Genomic DNA, 17,869 nt, shown 5'->3' with positions numbered 1-17,869 from the left:
GAGGAGGGAGTCCAGGGCCAAGGTCTTCAGATAGAATTTGAATGTAGGGAATATATAGAGACAGGCAGCATCAGATAAGCAAAATCATGATGATGGGACTGAACCTGGCACCCAGAACTACTTGTGGCCATCTCCCTCACTGTAGGGACTCCCAGGCCCGCTCGTGATGTTTCCACCTTCCCTGCAGAAATGAGACTGTGCCACCCCCAACAGTCAGAGGATAGCCAGGTTTGAGGGCTGGGGGCTGGGGCCTAGGGTAAAGGTGGGATGGGACAGTGGACTGAGAACTGGGGAAGAAGGTGAGGGGAGAGGCAGGAACAACCTCCCAGAGGTGCCAGAATCCTGGCTGGGCTGACGAGGGCAGGCAGAGCTTCAAGTGGAGATGGAAGGAGGGAAGAAGGGTGTTCCGGCTGCAGGGAGCAAGCATATGCAAAGGGCTGAACAGATTTCCAAGAGAAGGCTGCACTCAGACCACTACAGGTGGGGGGTGAAGGTGGGCTTTGAGACCAGGGTGAGACACTTAGTGGGTCTGACCACCTTTGCACAGGATTTCATCCTGAGGAATGCCTCAGCCAGACCCTTTTGATCCTGCCGAATGTACTTGTTGCAGCCCTGCTTCTGGGTTTCCAAATACAGGACATTAGGTGCTTGTGGAGCAGAGCCCTCCACTCTGTCAGGGCAACAGTGACCATAACCACGCTGGTCCTGTCAATCCTCAAGTCCTGCCTAAGACCAGGCATCAGTGGCCTCCCTGGTCTCCCTGCTCCCATCCCCGCCCCCTACAGTCTGCTTCCCCCACACAGCAGGAGGGGCTCGTGAACATCTGAGGCAGATCATATCCCTTCTCTGCTCAGAACCTTCTTAGGGTCCTATCTCACTCGGAGTGAAAGCCAAGTCCTCACTAGGGTTCATGAGGCCTTAAAGCACCTCCCTGACCTATCCCCTCCCTCACTCACTCTGCTCCCAGCCACACAGGCCTCTTTGAGGTCCTCACTCACACTGTCCTCTTTCCTGCTTCAGAGCCTTTGCACTGGCTGTTCCCTCGGCCTGGAAAGCATTCCCCAGTTCTCCCAGTCATCCTTTTTCATCAGTTCAAGTCTGTTCAAGCCTCTTCAGAGAGACCTTTCCCAACTACCCCAGCTAACACCCTCCTTTCTAACACATCACCTCATTTCATTTTCTTCTTTCACTGGTTACCCTTCATAAATTATTTTATGTATTTACTTGCTGATTGTCTGCTTCCCTGGTGGGCTGAATCCCTAAGAAAAACCTGCCTGTGTTGTTTACCATTGTACCCCCCACCCCACTGTAAAAGAAAGAGAATCTGACTCATGGTAGGTGTTACATGAACAAATAAAGGTATTAATACCACATTTTTACAGATAAGGAGAGAAGGTTCATGGAGTAAAACTCTATGCTCAGGGTCACACTCTAGAAATTTGTTTCTAGCATTCACTGAGCCCTTTGTGTGAACCAGGCAATAAATAAGTGTTTCACATGTATTTAATCATTTTATGAAGTGGGCATGATCGTTACCTTACTCTTGTTAAGGATGAGGATAGCATAATCAATAAAATATAATTTAAAATATAAAATTTTAAAAGGGATGAGGAAACTTTGGTATAGAAGTTAAGTAACTTGCCTGAGATCACAGCTATTATGATATGGAACCTGAACCCTGGCAGCCTGGGTCAAGGTGTTAATTGTTATTCTATACTTCCTCCAAGGAAACACTAATCAGTGATAGATTCCAACCCAGGTCTGCAGGCCCCAGAACTTCACTTGTCGACTACAACATTCCACTATTTTCAAAAAGCATACATAAGCCAAACCATCCTTGAAAAAGAACAAAGTTTGAGAACTTTTTGATTTGAAAACTTACCACATAGCTACAGTAATCAAGACTCTTTGCTACTGGCATATAGATAGACAATATAGAGCAATGGAATAGAATTATATGCAGAAATAAACCCTTGCATTTATGGTCAATTGATTTCGGACAAGGGTGCCAAGACATTTCAATGGGGGTAAAGAATAATGTTTTCAACGAGTGGTACTGGGATAACTGGGTATTCACATGTCAAAGTTGGACCCCTTCCTCACACCATATGCAAAATTAATTCAAAATGTTTTGAAGACCTAAATATAAGAGCTAAACTACGTAAAAAACTCTTAGAAAAGAACACAGGAGTAAATCTTCATGATCTCTGGTTAGGCAAAGACTTTTTAGACAACATCAAAAGCACAGGTATCAAAAACAAAAAATTGGTAAGTTGGACTTTTCACTGAAATTTAAAATTCTGGTACTTTTATGGTATGTGAATTATATCATAAATATAAAACTTTTGTGCTTCAAAGGGCACCATCAAGAAAGTGAAAAAACAACCAATGGAATGTGACAAAATATTTACAAATCTTATATCTGATAAGAAACTAGTATCAGAATATATTAAGAAATTTTGCAACACAACAATAAAAAGACAACTCAATTTTTAAATGGGCAAAAGATCTGAATGAACATTTCTCCAAAGATAGATAGATAATGGCCAATGAGCACATGAAAAGATGCTCAATATCATTAGTTTTGAGGGAAATACAAATCACAACCACAATGAAATACCGTTTGACACACATTAGGATAGCTATAATAAAAAAGATGGACAATGACAAGTGTTGGTGGGGATGAAGAAAAACAGGAACCCTCATAGATTGTTGACTGGAATGTAAAATAGTACAGCTGCTTTGGAAAACAGTCTGGCAGTTCCTCAAAAGTGAAACAGTTAACATATAACCAAGCAATTCCATTCCTAGGTGTATACTGAAGAACTGAAAACATACGTTTATGCAAAAACCTGTACACAAATGTTCATAGCAGCATTATTCATAGTAGCCAAAAAGTGGAAATAACCCAAATGTTCATAAATTATTGAATGAACAAAATGTAACACATCCATACAGTTGAATATTATTCAGCCATAAAAAGGAAATACTGATAGGTGCTAAAACATGGATGAGCCTTGAAAACATGCTATGTGAAAGAAGCCAGAAACAAAAGCTACATATTGTATGATTCCATGTATATGAAATGTCCAGAGAAAACAAACTTATAGGAACAGAAAGTAGATTAGTGGTCTCCAGGGTCTGGAAGGGTAGGGGTACAGGGATTCTTTTAGAGGTGATGAAAATAAAAATGCCCCAGATTAGATAGTGGTGAATGGCTGAGCAATTTTGTAAATAAACTAAAACTACTGAATTGTACACTTCAAGTGATGAAATGCATGGTATGTTGAATTATATCTCAATTTTTTCAATGGCAATAAATAAATAAATGCTTACTTGAGCACCTACTATGTGCCTGGTGGGGCACTAACAATCTTTGTGAATCCTTACGGGCCCCCAGGGTCTAGTGGTGCCACCACCATTAAAATGTTAGAGATGGGGAATCTGAGATTCACACAGAATGAGCCCCTCCTGGCTGCACGCACTCACCTCTCCCTTGCAGGAGTAATTGATCTTCAGGTAGTAAGGGAAGCCCAGGTATTTCTGCAAGGAGAGGTTGAGGCAAATGTACAGAGCCCAGTCGGGTGTAGGTCCAGGACCTCTCTCATTCTCCTGGCCCCAGTCCCCTCACCTCGTCCGGGTCTATGGGTGCGTCTACCAGAAGGCCAAACAAGCTGTCCACTGTGTCCAGAGGCTCTTGATCAAAGAAGTGGTCACTCACGCTGTTCGTGCCTACCATCTCGAACTTGTTCAGGACAACCTGCCAGGTGCACTCCTCAACAGCCCACAGACTCCACGGTGATAATAGCACCGCCAACAGTAACCACAGCATCCAGAGGACTTGTAGTCTCGGCCGCGCAGGGCCAGCAGGGTTTATCGTGGGACAGAACACAGCGTGGCTTGAACCTAGGAAATGCGGAGGTCAACTCCCGCTGGCAAGACTGCGCTCCCGGCCGCCTTCTGAGATCCCGCCTCAGTACTGCGCCTCAATCCGTTCCTGCGCTTGGCCCCGCTCCTCCTGGCCTTGCCTCTGTTAAGCCTTCCAGCCCCAACCCAGCTCTGGTTCCAGGCCCCCTTCTTACTCCTGGCCCCACCCCTGCTGTTGCTGTAGTCTCCGCTTCGGCTCCAGACCTCGCTCCTGCCCCAGGCCCTGCATCTTCTCCTAGGGAGGATCCCCCCTCGGCTCTATCTCCAGGTCCCGCCCCTACTTTTGCTCCTGGCCACGCCCCTGCTCCTGGTCTGGTTCCGCCTTCTCGTCTCCTCTAACCTTGCCACACACTTCTTTTTTTGCTCCTTGCTTGCTCTGCACCCCTCTCCTACTCTTCACCCAGTCCTGGTTTCTGTTTCTGGCTTGGGCTGCGTCCCATGTATTTTCCCCAGTCCTGCTACTCCCCCTGATCTCGTACCTGCACCTGCTGTTGTAGCTGAACCTCGCCCTGCCCCACTTTTTGCCCGGCCTGCCCACTTCTCTTCGCACCGTCCCTTTCTCTTCGCTCGGGTCCTGCCGGCTAATCGGATCCTATACCTAGCCCCGCCCCTCTCCCGGTCTTGGACCTTCTCCACGCCCCTCCTCTTCCCCTGGCCTTGCCGCTGTTTCTCGCTTAGAGCGCTTAGAGCTTGCTCCCGGATCTGCTCGTGCTCCTTGTACCGTCCTTGTTCTTGACAAACCTTTAGTTCCCGAGCCGGTTCCAAGCCCCGCCCCTCGTGCGGCCCCGCCCCTCCTCCTTAGAGACCCTGTCTTTGCCTTTCGTTCTCTCCTGTATCCCCTGCACCTTCTCCTTGTTCCACGCCGGGGCTACCTTGTAGGTCAGCACCTCCTCGATCTTCACCTCTCCGAACCGCGACATCTTTTCGTCCCACCCGCTCTCCTCACCATCCCTATCCATGCCTTGGCCAACAACGGGCTCCAGGCCCTGCATCTCCTAGCCCCACCTCTACTCTTCGCATCTTTTAGTCTTTCCTCGTTTCCCGCCCCGCCTTTCGCCAGTCCCCTCCTCCGCCGGTTCCCTCCACTCTCTTCCCTTTCCCTTCCTCTCCCTCTCTCCTCCCTTCCACCCCCTCCCCCCGCATCCCTCCCTGGGATGGCACCAAGCACCTCCCTCTTCTCCCCACTTCGCCATACCAGTCGCTTAGGTAAAACCGGCCAACCGTCGCTTACCCGCTCCCGTCCCGCCCCACTTACCCGGCCTCAAAATGGCCGCCCGCACTTCCACAACCGTCTTCCGCCTCCCCCGAGGTACGCTCGCCTCGCACGCCTGTCTCCACGGTAACGAGCATCCTAACCCGCTCCTAGGGCTTACCGCAGAAGGGAGGGTGATGCTCAACACCCAGGCACGCGGGGCCTGTCCAGCTTAGGATGCCGGAGACGAAGTTTGTGATACCTAAGCGTCCTTCTATCCAATCAGGCTTCTATATGAAAAATTCTACACCTAAAAAAAGAAAAAGTTTGGTCTTCTTGTGGGAGTAATCTCACTGCAGGTTTAACACCCTCCTCTACAAAACAAGGACAAAGCAACCGTCGTGTAGGGTGATTGTCGGAAGTCAGTAAGGTAACACGTGAAGAGTGCCTGGCACAAATAAATATTCAGTAAGTTAATTCATTTATATTCTTACATTAAGGACTCAGACCATGACTTTTTGATGAACTGCAATGATGACTTTCCACTGAACTTGTAGTTTTCCAACTTCAGCATGTGTTAGACTCGCCAGAAAGCCTTGTTAAAGCAGGTTGTTGGGATCCACTCCCAGAGTTTTTGATTCAGCAGGTCTGAGATGGGGCTCGAACATTTGTACTTCCAGCAAGTTTCCAGGTGTGAGGGTAGACAAATAGAACTTCCTCCCACCTTTCTAAGTTCTTCTGTCTGGGCTAATGATCAAATTAATATAAGACAGATTCACAGGAAGAAATGTCACAGGTTTATTACAGATGTACATGTGGGGGTGCCTTAAGACAGGGGACCCAAAGAGGCTTTGGGCAGTTGAGGTTCCTGGCATTAACACACATAAAGGGAAGCCCGTTTCCCAAGTGATCTATGAATTACACTGGGTTCTGAAAAACCCAAGATGGAGAAATGAGAATAGTATTAGAAAAAAGTATGTAAAATTATATATACATATGTATAATATATGATAAAAAGCAAAGTGCAGAAATGATGATAATGATTAGCCAACATTTTATTGAGAAGGGGGGGGCAGGGTTGTGGTTTCGGATTTGAACAGATAGACAATTCACATGGAGATGGAAAAGCAAATGTTTGGTAAATAAATATTTGCTGGGCCATGTTTAATAATGGGACAGAGAAAGGACTTTGATCAAGTAAGCCTTTTGAGGTTCCTCCCTGTCTATCCCATCTGGTTCATATTAAACTACAGCTATCTGTGGTGATAGATAGCTCCTTTCCTGGAGCAGGTCCTCTATCTTTTCTTTCTAAAACTAACCAGCTTGAAATAATCAGTATCCCAAAATGATATTTTGGCATGGTAAACTTTGGTTCCCCTCACAGATGATGCTGATACTAATGGTCTGGGGATCACATATGGAAACCAGTGCTCTACAACCTCCCATGACTCCTCAGCACCTCGGGGAAACCTCCAGTTTGTTTCCAGAATCCTGCATAATTTCATACCTGTTGGCGTCCCAATACAGCTCATCTCTTTTCTCCCTGTATACCTGTGTAGCTCATAGCCTAGTCACATGGAGCAACTTGATCAGGCATGCTTTTTCTCCTCCAGACTGCACATGTTGTAGCACCTTCTGAAACTTTCCTCTACTTTGTCAGTGGCTGACCACTTTTCTTCCCTGGAGTCTTTGTGATATACGACCAGCCCCTCCCTCCCCTGACCATGCTAGGCCATAACTGTCTAGGGCTGGGTCTTTGTTTCCCACAGAATCACAGACTCTGGGATGACAGGAACCTAGGGCTTTTTGTTGCTCTAGTTCCCAACTTTCCAGCACAGAACAGGTGCTCTATGTAAATGAACAGATAATGGATATCTAGGCTCCCCATCTCTAGCCCACCCCACGGGCCAGGGAGGAGTGACCTTTCCTGAGAGAAGAAACTCAGCAGCTGTGCACCTGAGCCCTTCTAGATTCCTGAACAGAGTCAAAGAACATGGGGTCTTCTCATGGCATCCCTGCTCAGAAATACCACCCCATCTTGGGGAGGTGCCTTTGTGAGACCTTGGTGCACAACGTGTACCCTGCAGCATCCTTTATGCCAGAGACTGCCAACCACACACATGTCCATTAAGGAGATGCTGGAATAATTTATGGGATGTGTGTCCTAGAGGAGGCACTGCTGACATTAAAAAGGATATGGGACCAACTTCTGCATCTCTGGAATGATCTACGAATTACGCTGGGTTGGTGAAAAAACCAAGGTGGAGAAATGAGAATAACATTAGAAAAAGTATATAAAACTATATACACATATATGTGTATTATAAAAAGCAAAGTGCAGAAATGATGATTAGCCAACATTTTATTGAATACTGGACACTGTCCTAAGAGCTTTACAGATATTAAGCTGCTTAATACTCTAACAAGTCCATGAGGTAGGTGCTGTTAACCTCTCATTTCACAGACTGGCAAACTCCAGCACAGGGCGGCGAAATTGTACACCCTGACTGGGAGTGACAGAGCTAGGATTTCTACCCAGGGACTCCGCCTCCAGAGTCTGTAATGGGAACCACCTTACCATACGAGGTACCACTTATATAGAATGAAAGAAAAATGACACATACACACGCATTGCTGGTACTTGCCTGGAAGGAGACCTGAGCAGTCAGTCGACATAGCCTGCGTGCTGGAGAAAGACTGACATTCCACCGTATATTCTTTTGTAGCTTTTGAATTTTTAGCATGCACCTTTTTTACTTTTAAAGTCATCAACTGAACAAGGTCTAATTTATTTTTCTAGAGGAATTTGGAAGTAGAAATCAAAACAAGTACCTCGCTCAAGAAGGGGAGAAACGATTGCCTCCCTAGCCAACTGCTGCCTTTAGCAGCAAGGTCGACAAGGACCAGGGTGAGGAGGCAGAAGACTAGGAAGCTGAGAAAGAGCTAGACAGCAGATGTTTCTGAGCTCCCATGGGACAAAGTGACCAACTAAAACCTTGTTCAAATCCCAGTTTTGCACTTACTGTGCGACCTTGGGCAAATTATTTAACCTCTCTGGGCCTCCTTTCTTCAACTGGCCTTGGTTCCCACTCCTGTCTAGCCTCCGAGCCCCAGCCCTGGGGGGTTCTGAAATCTCCTGATACTTTCCCCTGGGTGTCTTTAGTCCCTCACACCCCCCATGTTCCAAACTAGCCTCACCATCACCTGTCAAACCTATTCTTTTCCGAGGTCCCCATCTCAAGGGCAGCTGACCATCCCTTGGGGCCTTTCCCTAGCCTTGTCCACCCCCCACCCAAGTCTATGAGGCCTATGGCCTGTCCACTTGACCTCCTGAGCATTCCTGCCCCTGTACCTCCTCCGTTGGCCCTGGCCAGCCCTGTTGCCTCCTGCCTTTTTCCCACCCTAACCTTCTCTGGGCACCTAGCCTTTGTCTCCCCCTCTGATCTACATCCAGAGAAGCTGAGGGATCTTCCTAAGGTACAAACCTAACCATGACCCTCAAGAACCCTTCCATGATTCTCTAGTACCCTCAAGAAAGAAGCTAATTTTCCCAAGCTGGTCATTTAGACACTTAAGAGGGGCCCATGTCAACCACTCCGCCCGCTTTCCCCCTATTCACTCCATACTCGTCACAGAAGCTGGTGTCCAACATGCTCTCCATCCTCCACATCTTTGTTCACATGGTTCCTCCTGCCTGGAGTGCCCTCCCCATGCCCTTTCCCCTGTCTAGTATCAAGGCCCTGCTGAGACGCCCCATCCCTTCTTTTATCTCCACAGGGCTTGAAAGAGGTAGCATCTTAGTAGTTGGGTCTTTGGCAGTAAGTGCTATTACTGATATACCATTTTTGGAGGGGGCAAATCTGGGGGGAGTAAACCGAAAATCACCTCCTAGCTCTGTGTCTAAGACAAGGGACCTCCCCTGCCCATGCCTCTGTTTCCTCCTCTGTGGAAAGGGGATGACAATATTGTCTTCCTCATATGTAAAGTACCCAGAACAGGCCTGGCTAAAGAAAGCATCACCAAATAACATGGCAAGATCTGTGAAGTCATCTTGTGAAGTGAGTACTATTATTATTGCCATTTTACAGATAAGGGACCTGAGAATCTCAAGGAAAATGATTGCCCAAGGAGACGGGCAGTATGCAACCGAGTTGGGATTTGAGCCCAAGCAGGCTGCCTCCGGAGCCCACACAATATGCACTTTGTGCTTGGTAAATGGGGATAGCTGATACAATTATGTTGTGGCTAAGAGCAGTGCCTCCTGTGCCATTTTGATCCAGACAGGGATTCTGTTTCTAGAGCAGGATGCAGCCTTGACCAACCTTGACCATTACTGTGTGTCTACTACTACCCAGCATAGAAGAGACAGTCTGAGATGAATTAATGTACAGGTGGGACAAAAGTAGGTTTACTATTGTGAAAACACAAAAGAGTTTATTCTTGTATTATTATTTATTCATTGTATTTTCTATACAACTGTAAACCTACTTTTGCCCCGCCCTATATTCTTTCCACTTGACAGATGAGGAAATCAAGTCTCAGAGAGAGCTGTCCACAGTGTAGTAACCAATTGATCTAGTGCTAGAAATGAGGTCTGAGCCCAGAGTCTGGTAGAACCGTAGACAGTAAATTGCTGAGAGAATTATAGATAGTAAGTTGCTGAGAGAAGCAGATGGAATAAAAGAGTGAGAAACAATGAGTCAGTGAGAGGGAAAGACAGGAACAGTAAGAAAGCCAAAGAGGCACAGAATGTGAGGGAGATGAGAGAAGGGGCCAGGAGAATAAGGCAATGCAGGTGCTGGGAGAGCCCAGGACAGGTACGACAGACAATGAACGGTTGGTGGCAGGGCACTCACAAGCACTGGCATGCACCCAGTGCAGTCTAGTACATTAGCTTGTCATGTGGCCCCTCAGCCATCCAGCCTCAAGGTGCCTGTCCCAGCTACCTGGGGATAGAGGCATAGTTGGTGTGGGAGCCGGTGGTGAGTTGCTGGTGTGCTTCTGACTGGGGGCCCAGAATGTCCACCCGATCGTCCTCATCCTCACTGACACTGGCAGGGCATGGACTGGGCAGCAGGATGAGCTCTGTGAGTCCGTGAAGGTCAGACACGTGGCGGACAGTCTGCAGCACCAGAACCATGATGACCAGGCCCAGGAAGAGGTAGCCTGCGGAGACAGCACAGGGGCCATGGGAGGACTCAGACCCCAGGCAGGGCCAAGGAACTACTGGAGCACCCAGAGTGGGGCTGTGACCCTCAACTTCCCCCTCGGACAGGCCAGGTTCCCCCTCAGGCTCTCCAGAACAAGGTCATGCCCCCGCCCTCAGTCCTGAGCCAGCCACCCCACTCACCTGTGACTAGCACCTTGTAGAGGGCCCGATAGGGCTGGCCAGGGGCTTCCCCAGGCACATAGTCACCCAGGCCAATGGTAGACAGAGAGATGAAGCAGAAGTAGAAGGCATCGAGGAAGCTCCAGGCCTCCTCAAGGTGGGCAAAGACTGCAGCTGGCACCAGGAAGCAGATGGTCACCACAATCGCCAGCAGAACCACCAGGTGCCAGCGGGCTGCCCGCCGGGAGTCCCAACCCCAGTGCGTGCTCAGCCAGGACAGGGGTGCATGGGTCAGCAGCAGCGACAGGTGCTGGGCGGAGGCCGTCAGCAGCAACATGGTGGCTGGAACGCCGAGGAGTGCAAAGGCAATGGAAAAGGCCTTGCCCGCGTCAGTCAGTGGCGTTGTGTACCCATAGCCTGTGGAAGTGATAAGAAAATTCATCTGCCCACTTGGCACCCCTACTTGGGGGTCTGTGGCCACCTTAGACCAAGACCTAATTACACCCTTGAACCTTCTCCCCCCACCCCCATTCTCTCATCTCCAGTAATGGCACCCTCCGACTGCTTAGGCCAGAAGACTTGGCCTCATCCTTGACTCCCGTATCACTCACACCCACTTTCTGTCAGGGAATCCTGTTGTGTCAAACTTCAAATAGACGCCAAACCCACCCACCCCACCCCCACACCTACCCTAGTAGTTTCCTCCCTGGCTTCTCTTCTCCCTCAACCCTTGCCCCCAGTCTGTTGCACCCCATGCAGGCAGACAGGCACTGTGAACACCAGTGTTAAGTCATGTCCCTCCCCTGATCAGAGCCCTCCTGTGGTTCCATCCCACTCAGGTGAAAGGACAAAGTCCTCATCGTGACCCACGATGGCTCCCCACAATCCAGCAGGGAAGTACATTCCCACCCCAGGGTCTTTTGTGCTGCCTGTTCTTTCCCTGTGGAACACCCTTCCCTCAGGTATCCACAGGGCTCCCTTCCCCTCCTTCAGGTCTTTGTCACCTTTGTCAGGTCAAATATCACCGTCTCAGTGGGGTCTTCCCTGACCACCTTATTTTTAATTATTACGCCCTCTTGCCCAACTCTTTTTGAGGGGGGGAGAGGGGTTGTTTTCACAGCACTTAATATCTTCTAGCAAACTGTATAGTTTACTTATTTGGTTATTTTCTGTCTCCCTCTTTCAGGTGCCATCTCCAGGAGGGCAGAGGCTTCTCTGTTTTGTTCACTGCTATAGTCCTGCTATCTGGCACAGAGTGGGCAGTCAGTAGTCAAAATAATAAATGAAGGGTGCAGGCTCTAGTCTGGCTCCCTCCACTCGAAAATGGGTGTGACAAGCTCCACTGTGCTCCTGGAGAGCCTGAGAACACAGGGCCGTGGGTATAAGTTCTGCAAACAGAAACATGATACAGGGGAATTCAGGGATAGATGAGACTGGCTTGCTGTGGCAGTGTGTAAATTAAAATCTCTTTATTTCCCAAAAAAATCAACCCAAAAGTTCAGATATGATGGGGATGGTAAGGGGCCTAGTTTATGTTGACAGTAACATATTTTTGCCTAAAAGATAGCAGATCCAGCCCTATGTTCAATAACATGTAGAGTCATGCACATGAACACATCTTCCATACAAAAGGACCCTGTTTGCATATACTCAAAGAATTGAGAGCAGGGGCTTGAAGAGACACCTGTACACCCATGTTCATAACAGCATTATTCACAACAGCCAAAAGGTGGAAGTAACCCAAGTGTCCATCGGTGCATTAATGGATAAACAAAATGTAAATACATACAATGGAATATTATCCAGCCTTAAGACGGAAGGAAACTCTGACACATGCTACAACATGAATGAACCTTGAGGACATTATGCTAAATGAAGTCAGTCACAAAAAGACAAATACTATATGACTCCACTTATATGAAGTACTTAAGAGTAGTCCACATCATACAGACACAAAGTAAAATGGTGGTTGCCAGGGCTGAGGAGAGGGGCGAATGGGGAGGTGGTGTTTAAGGGTATAGTTTGTTTTGCAAAATAAAAATTGTTCTGAAGATGAATGCTAGTGATGACTGCACAACATAAATGTAACTAATATCAAAAAGGGGCACATTTAAAAATTTTACGTGTATTTTACCATAATAAAAAAATTGAGGAAGCCCTGGCCAGTGTGGCTTAGTTGGTTGGAGCATCATCCTGTAATTAAAAAGTTGTGGATTCAATTCCTGGTCAGGGCACATGCCTAGGTTGTGGGTTTGAGCCCCGGTCCAGGTACAAGAGGCAACCAATCCATGCTTCTCTCTCGCATTGATGTTTCTCTCTCCCCCTTCCTCTCTTTCTAAAAGCAATGAAAAAATGTCCTCCGGTGAGGGAAAAAATAATAAAGTAAAAACATTGGGGAAAAATAAAAAGGACTCTGGTTTTTGCTGGATACCATATGGCCAGCTAGAGTAAAGACATTCCCTCTTCCCTTGCAGCTAGGCATAATTGGAATAATTTCTGGCCAATGAGATATATATATGAAAGAAGCAAACAACTTGCAGGAAGTGTCCATAAAGAGAGGGAGATGCCTATCTTCCTTCTTTCCTCCCTCTTCCTGCTGGCTGAACACAGACAGAAAGGCTGAAACTGAGTAGCCATCTTGGACCATGAGGTGACCCTGGGAATGGAAACTGTGCACAGAAGTGTTATGGAGGAACACAAGGTGCTCTGGCTGTGCAGCACCATTCTGATCCTGAATTGACTATACTGAATGTGAGCAAGAAGTATATTTCCATCTTATTTAAGCAACTATTATTTGAGGTTTTCATTTATGGCTCCAACCCTCATTAAGAAAAGGATTTTGATGGAGAACCCCCAACAGCCTAGCTGAAATGGCAGGTTTGCAAACTGCACAAAATCCTTATAAACAGAAAAATGAGAGTAAGAACAGAATGGGGGATGTGAGTCTCAACTTGCTACTACTCCAAAGAGCGAAGTCCAAATCAGTTTTTTTGCCATTTATTCCCTGCATGACCTTGGCCAAGTGACTTTCCTCTCAGAGGCTGTTTCCTCAGAGTCCTGCAAAATGGGCTCATAAACAATGCCTTTCTCAAATGCAATAGTAATGATCCCACCAGGTTGAGACAAGGCACAGCCTCTAACAAGACATAAAAAGAGTCACCAGAGTTGCTCACTTCTGGTTTGTTGACGATTCCACCCCTGACCTCAATTGCAGCAAGGCTGCCTGGGTCAATTCCAGGCCTCAGGTCTTTCTCAGAGGACATGGGCCTATGACAAGACGAAGGAGCCATGGGAGAGGTCTCTCTGAAAAACCTGGTTTTCTGTTTCTCATACATTCAGAGCTCCAGGCTTCCCCGCCAGTAACAATGAAAACTGAGGCTCAGAAAACTCCAGCTATTATCCCCAGCCCTTCAAACTGACAAAAACTCCCTCCTAACCAACTTTAGCTAGGCCTCTCTGAGCCCTCTTCTTGGCCCAGTCTTATCAAGAACCCTAAGTCAGTTTAGGGAGAATCTCCCCACTCTTGATATCTGATCACATCCCTCATCCTCTACCCTTGTGAGCTGAGGTCCTGGCTTGTCCTTTGCAACAATCCCATTAAGCCAGTGAACAAGAACCCCCTACCTGCCTGTCTCCTCTCAGTAATTTCCCGTCCACTGACCCCTCACTCTGCTCCCTGCTCTGCATCTCCAGCTGTCTTTGTTACATTCACAGTTGAGCTTAGTCTCTCTCCCCTAGTGCAATAACTTACCGTTTTTAACAAGTATCCAAGTAATTTTTCTTTTACAATGTGCACACATCACTCTTCATCATGCAGGCCTAAGAGGTAGTGCTGTGTGTTTGGTTAAGAGCATGGGACTCTGAGGCCTGATGGTCTGGGTTCAAATTTACACTTTACACCTTCCTAGTTGTGTGGCCTTGGGCAAACTGTCCAGCCCCTTTGGGCCTCAGTTTCTACTGCTGAAAAAAATAGGGCCACTAGTTGTACCTGCCTCAAAAGACTATTGTGCTGATTGAGTTAAAACCTGTACGTGGCAAGTCTTCTACCAGCTTTTACATTACTGTGAAGTGCGGAGAGTTATTATCCTCGTATTATAGATGAGGGAAGACACTGAGGCCTAGAGCTGAGCAGTGGCTGAGCAGGGATCTGAACCCAGGCTGTGCCTGCCTTTGGATTCTTCACCTGCCCGGCCTAGAACGATCTCATAAGCCAGAATCTGGAAGGGGGTTGATGGAGACACTCATGTGATCCACTGAAGCTCAGGAACAGGTTGGGCAGGTCCAGCCAGCAGAACAGATTGTGAGAGGAGCATCTAGCCCTGCTGCCCATGGCTTTGGTTTGCTGGTCCACACAATGGGCTACCAAAGGCAGAGGCCATCTGCTATTGCAGGCAGGGAGGAGGAGTTAGGAGTCTGGGCTGGGCCTGCTCCAGCCCCCACCTCCCCCCAACCCACAGTCCAAATTCCAAACGAAGAGAGAAAGAGGAAGTTTGGGGGAGGGGATGTGGAAAGACCAGCAGAGCTTGACAACAGGGATTTCCCAGGTCTGCAGGGTGCTGGGGTGTGAAGTTAATGGGTAGGGCTGGGAGGAGGGGGTTGATCCCCCCTGAGGAGGCTGGTTTCCAGATAAAGGGATTTGGAAGTGGGTAATCTGAATTCAAAGGCCAGTGTCCTGGTTTGAAATGGATCCTGGTTTGGGGTCCAGAGGAAAGAGGGGACAGGCACCAGAGGGGACATTTTCTGGGTCACAAATAGGATTGGGAGGGGAATTCTCAGGTGGAGTGGGGTTTTGAGCCCAAGGATGCCTGAGGGGACATGATGAGGGTAGGTAATGCTAAGCGGACAATGGGACAGGGTGGGTATCTTGGGTCCTGTCTGAGCATGTCAAGGGTGGAAAGTGGTCATGGTCTTGAGTGGATACTGGGTAGGGCTCTGGGGTGCAGGGGGCCTGGTGTATCCTTGGTGGAGGGGAGAATTTCAGATCCAAGGCAGGCTGGGCAGTACTAGGGTAAACAGAGAGCTCCCAGCTGTGGGTTTAGAGATTGGAGGGGTTCCAGGTGCCCAGGGGATTTCCTTTTTTTGGGAAATCCAGGTTGAGGCTGGGGCAAGGGAGTGGGAGTGTCTCAGGGTAGGGGTAGCAGGTGCAGAGAGTGGAGTCTCTAGTCTGGTATCTGGTATTGTGTTGGGGGGAGGGGTGGGGAATATTCTGTTCTCAGTGACAGTGTGTGTGGAGGGTGCTGGGGTCCCTGATAGGAAGTTCAAGTGGTTCTGGGGCTCTTCATGAGGGGTGTGAGTAAAGAGTGGTGAGTCTCAATTAGGGGTTCTTGGCTTCAAAGAGGCCCCCCATGGGGAGTCCCTGGTTTGAAAAGTAGTAGTGGTTTTGCTGGAGTCAGTTGTGGATTGGAAGCGAGGAAGTCCTGGCTGGGGGGGCTTCTGGAGGGTGGTTTGCTTTCTCCATTGTGGTTCCCCTTCACACATCCACAGTTAGGGGCTGCTAAAATGGGAGTTCCAAGTTCAACAAAAACCAAAGTGTCTCTACTGGGAGAAAACCCTGCATTGAGGGCTCCCCAGTACAGGGGAGATGTCAAGATGGAGTAGGGTATGTGGACACTGGTCCTGTGTCTGGAGTCAGGGCTTACCTGCTGGGGACTATGAGGGTGTGGGTAGGCAGGGGCCCTTGCTGGGGAGTGGTCTAGATCCACAGGGGTGGACACCTCAGAGGGAGGCCCCAGGTCCTGGCTGAGGGATCTCTACTGGCAATAAGGTCTTCAGCGATGGCACCCTCACGTCTGGAGATTCAGGGTTCTGGCACCAGGGTCAGGAGGAGGTTGGGTTAGGGCTTCCCAAAGGGTGTCCTGAAAGGACATATCTGGACGCTCAGGAAGCACTTTTGGAGGGGACGGCATTCTGAGCCCAGAGGGAAGGGCAGAGGTCCTTAGCAGTTAAGATCTGGGTCCAGAGAGGGTGAGGGTCTCAGGCCCAGGGTCCCGAGTCCCCTGCTGAAGGTCCCTGAGGATAGTCCTAGGCCCAGCGAGGACTAGGTGGACCCAGGTCTCCAAGGGACTCAAGGCAGAGTACTGTCCTCCCAGATGTTCCCTGGATGGTATTCTGAGTGCGGACCACGTCCTGGAGGGAAGGGGGGGAGGGGAGCGGGTTTCCTGCTGGGAGGAGAGGCTTGGATGGGGGCTTCCCGCGGGGGGCGGGGTGGGGGGAGGATCCCACGACTGTGGATCCTGGGTTTTCTCTGAGGGGTTTTGAGGGGATCCTAGGCCCAGAGCGGACTGGAGTGATCCGCTGGGTTAAGGCTGTCCTGTGAGGGGTCCCAGGTCCTCGCTGGCTCGGGGGTTGGGGCGACGCTCACGTACCCACGGTGGTGACCAGTGTGCTGGTGAAGAAGAGAGCAGAGGCAAAGTCCCAGGCGGGGTCTGAGGCGTTAGCGGGCCCCGAAGCGTTGGCGAGAGCAGCGCGCCCCAGCCGCCCTGCCGCCAGCACGCGCTCCACGAAGGCGTCCAGGGCAGGCGCGGCCACGCACGGACTTCGCCGCAGCAGCTGCTCCCGCAGCATCTCCAGCTCCGCGCGGAGCCGAGCCTCGTGTGGCCCCTCCAGCCGGGCCACCAGCAGCGCGCCCAGCCCCAAATACGCAGCATAGGCGGCCAGGGCACCCGCCAAGAGCGCGCCCCGCCGCATGGCGCCCTCCCGCCTGCTCGTTCCCTGCCGGCTCCCCGCCGAGCCCTGCCGCCCAGCTGACGTGGCCCCCGCCTCCCGAGGGCCCGGCGCCCAGCTTCAGTTCCGGGAGTGCTCGAGGCGCGGCCCCCAGCGTCCCAAAGAGGAACCAGAGGAAAAAGGGGAGGGGTGGGGGTGGAGAAGCGCCCCGCCTCCGAGAAACTGAGGCACGCCCCACCGCCAGGTGTTAATACCGAGAGTGGAGCCCAGCGCTCTGAGACAGAGGGGAAATACAGGTTGGAACCGGTGGGGCATTCTGCCTTTCCTTCCAACCCTTCCCTCTCTGACTCCCAGGCGTCGCGGCTCCTTAAGTCAGAGAGAATCCGAACTCTCAATTCCGGCCGTAGACCGCGGAGTCGCACCCTGGCTCCTCCGGGCCATCGTGCATGGCTGCGGAGATTGTGCTTTGCATCCAGGTACTTGGCTGAGGGGACACGGGGACAAATTGACATCCAGTCCTCGCTCTATTCGTCAAGCTGTGTGCTCTGGAGTGGAGTTGCGTCCCCCGGAGGGGAGGTCTGTCTAATTCACAACACAGGAGCAGGTGTCCCCTCGTCGGTATCTTATTGTATTTTTTTAAAGATTTTATTTACTTATTTCTAGAGAGAGGGGAAGGGAGGGAGAAAGAGGGAAAGAAACATCGATGTGAGAAACACCCATCGGTTGCCTCTCATGCGTGCCGCCACCGGGACCAAACG

General features: G+C 49.7%; 2 protein-coding genes across 2 annotated transcripts in view; both read right to left on the bottom strand.

Moving 5' to 3' along the window:
• CATSPERG (cation channel sperm associated auxiliary subunit gamma) overlaps positions 1–4,847 on the bottom strand; it is a 40,519-nt gene extending 35,672 nt beyond the window's left edge. Inside the window, exons 1-4 of the mRNA XM_054588813.1 lie at positions 4,773–4,847; positions 4,407–4,668; positions 3,632–3,906; positions 3,490–3,543 (exon numbers count right to left, since the gene is read on the bottom strand). Coding sequence (XP_054444788.1) covers positions 3,490–3,543; positions 3,632–3,906; positions 4,407–4,668; positions 4,773–4,847 — 666 coding nt within the window. The remainder of the gene's footprint in view (positions 1–3,489; positions 3,544–3,631; positions 3,907–4,406; positions 4,669–4,772) is intronic.
• A 1,069-nt stretch (positions 4,848–5,916) lies between these two features.
• Positions 5,917–17,135, bottom strand: KCNK6 (potassium two pore domain channel subfamily K member 6). Its single transcript, XM_054589101.1, has 3 exons — positions 16,814–17,135; positions 10,470–10,865; positions 5,917–10,285 (listed from the first exon to the last, which is right to left on the bottom strand). The coding sequence occupies exons 1-3, from the start codon at positions 17,133–17,135 to the stop codon at positions 10,062–10,064; spliced, it is 942 nt and encodes a 313-aa protein (XP_054445076.1). The 3' UTR covers positions 5,917–10,061.
• Positions 17,136–17,869: the final 734 nt, after the last annotated feature.

The sequence above is a fragment of the Pteronotus mesoamericanus genome, unplaced genomic scaffold (assembly GCF_021234165.1).
Source record: "Pteronotus mesoamericanus isolate MK-2021 breed Mesoamerican mustached bat unplaced genomic scaffold, CSHL_Meso_final scaffold_165, whole genome shotgun sequence".
In the NCBI taxonomy this organism is placed as follows: domain Eukaryota; kingdom Metazoa; phylum Chordata; class Mammalia; order Chiroptera; family Mormoopidae; genus Pteronotus; species Pteronotus mesoamericanus.
The sequence above is the reverse complement of the archived record's forward strand: the minus strand, read 5'-3'. Positions and strand labels throughout refer to the sequence as shown.